Here is a 921-nt window from a genome sequence, read left to right on the forward strand (position 1 = left end):
CTAACTCTTTAATCTAGATAATGCAGCCCATATATACCTAGATAATAATTCAGGTCTCTGCGTCAATTATTAGTAGTATATATATATATATATATATATATGGGCATGACAGACAAAGAACTCCATATTTGGGCATGGCACATAATGACATCATCATGAAGGCAAACACAGCCGAATGGTATAAAAGCAGTGCTTTGTCAATACCTCTTGCATACATATTAAAGTTGCGACCTCCAGCCTTTCAAACAGAAGTGGCAAGATGGGTGACAAGAACGAAAGTGACAAGATGAGTGACAAGAAGGGCCATCAGAAGCTTTACTGGAGTAACCCCCGTAAATATGGCAAGGGATCCCGATGTTGCCGGATCTGCTCCAACCATCATGGTCTGATCCGTAAATACGGACTCAACATCTGCCGCCAGTGCTTCAGGCAATATGCTAATGACATCGGCTTTGTTAAGCTGGACTAAACTGACACTTGCCTGCTGGGTGAAGTGATGTCAGCAAGGTGAGAACCAGGATGGAACTAGACTGCGCTCTGTCGAGGTGCCAACTTGCAACTTGTGCACTCACCACATACATACTGTGAATTCTGACCCAAGCCATCCATCCATCCATCCATCTTCAACCACTTATCCGGAATCGGGTCGCGGGGGTAACAGTTCCAACTGAGACCTCCAGATTTCCTTATCCTAAGCAACTTCCTCCACTCCCTCAGGGAGTATACCGAGGCGTTCCCAAGCCAGTTTGGAGACCCAAGCCAACACACAGAAAGCAGATTTTGCAGTTTGAACAAAAAAAAGTTAATTATTCAGGGACTCTCCCCAAAACACAAAATAAAATTCTTCCCAAAGTGGGGCTCTTCAATAACAACAGATTTGACAAAGTGAATAATCAAAAAGGAGACAGAAAATCAGTTGAC

General features: G+C 43.5%; 1 protein-coding gene across 1 annotated transcript; it reads left to right on the forward strand.

The window, feature by feature from the left end:
• Positions 1-259: 259 nt before the first annotated feature.
• Positions 260-469, forward strand: LOC308280095 (small ribosomal subunit protein uS14-like; the record flags this gene model as incomplete). The annotated part of the gene is made up of 1 exon (XM_080720357.1): positions 260-469. One exon carries the CDS (start codon positions 260-262, stop codon positions 467-469), a length of 210 nt encoding a protein of 69 aa, XP_080576483.1.
• Positions 470-921: the final 452 nt, after the last annotated feature.

Source organism: Nannobrachium achirus (assembly GCF_963921795.1).
Source record: "Nannobrachium achirus genome assembly, chromosome: 24".
Lineage (NCBI taxonomy): Eukaryota > Metazoa > Chordata > Actinopteri > Myctophiformes > Myctophidae > Nannobrachium > Nannobrachium achirus.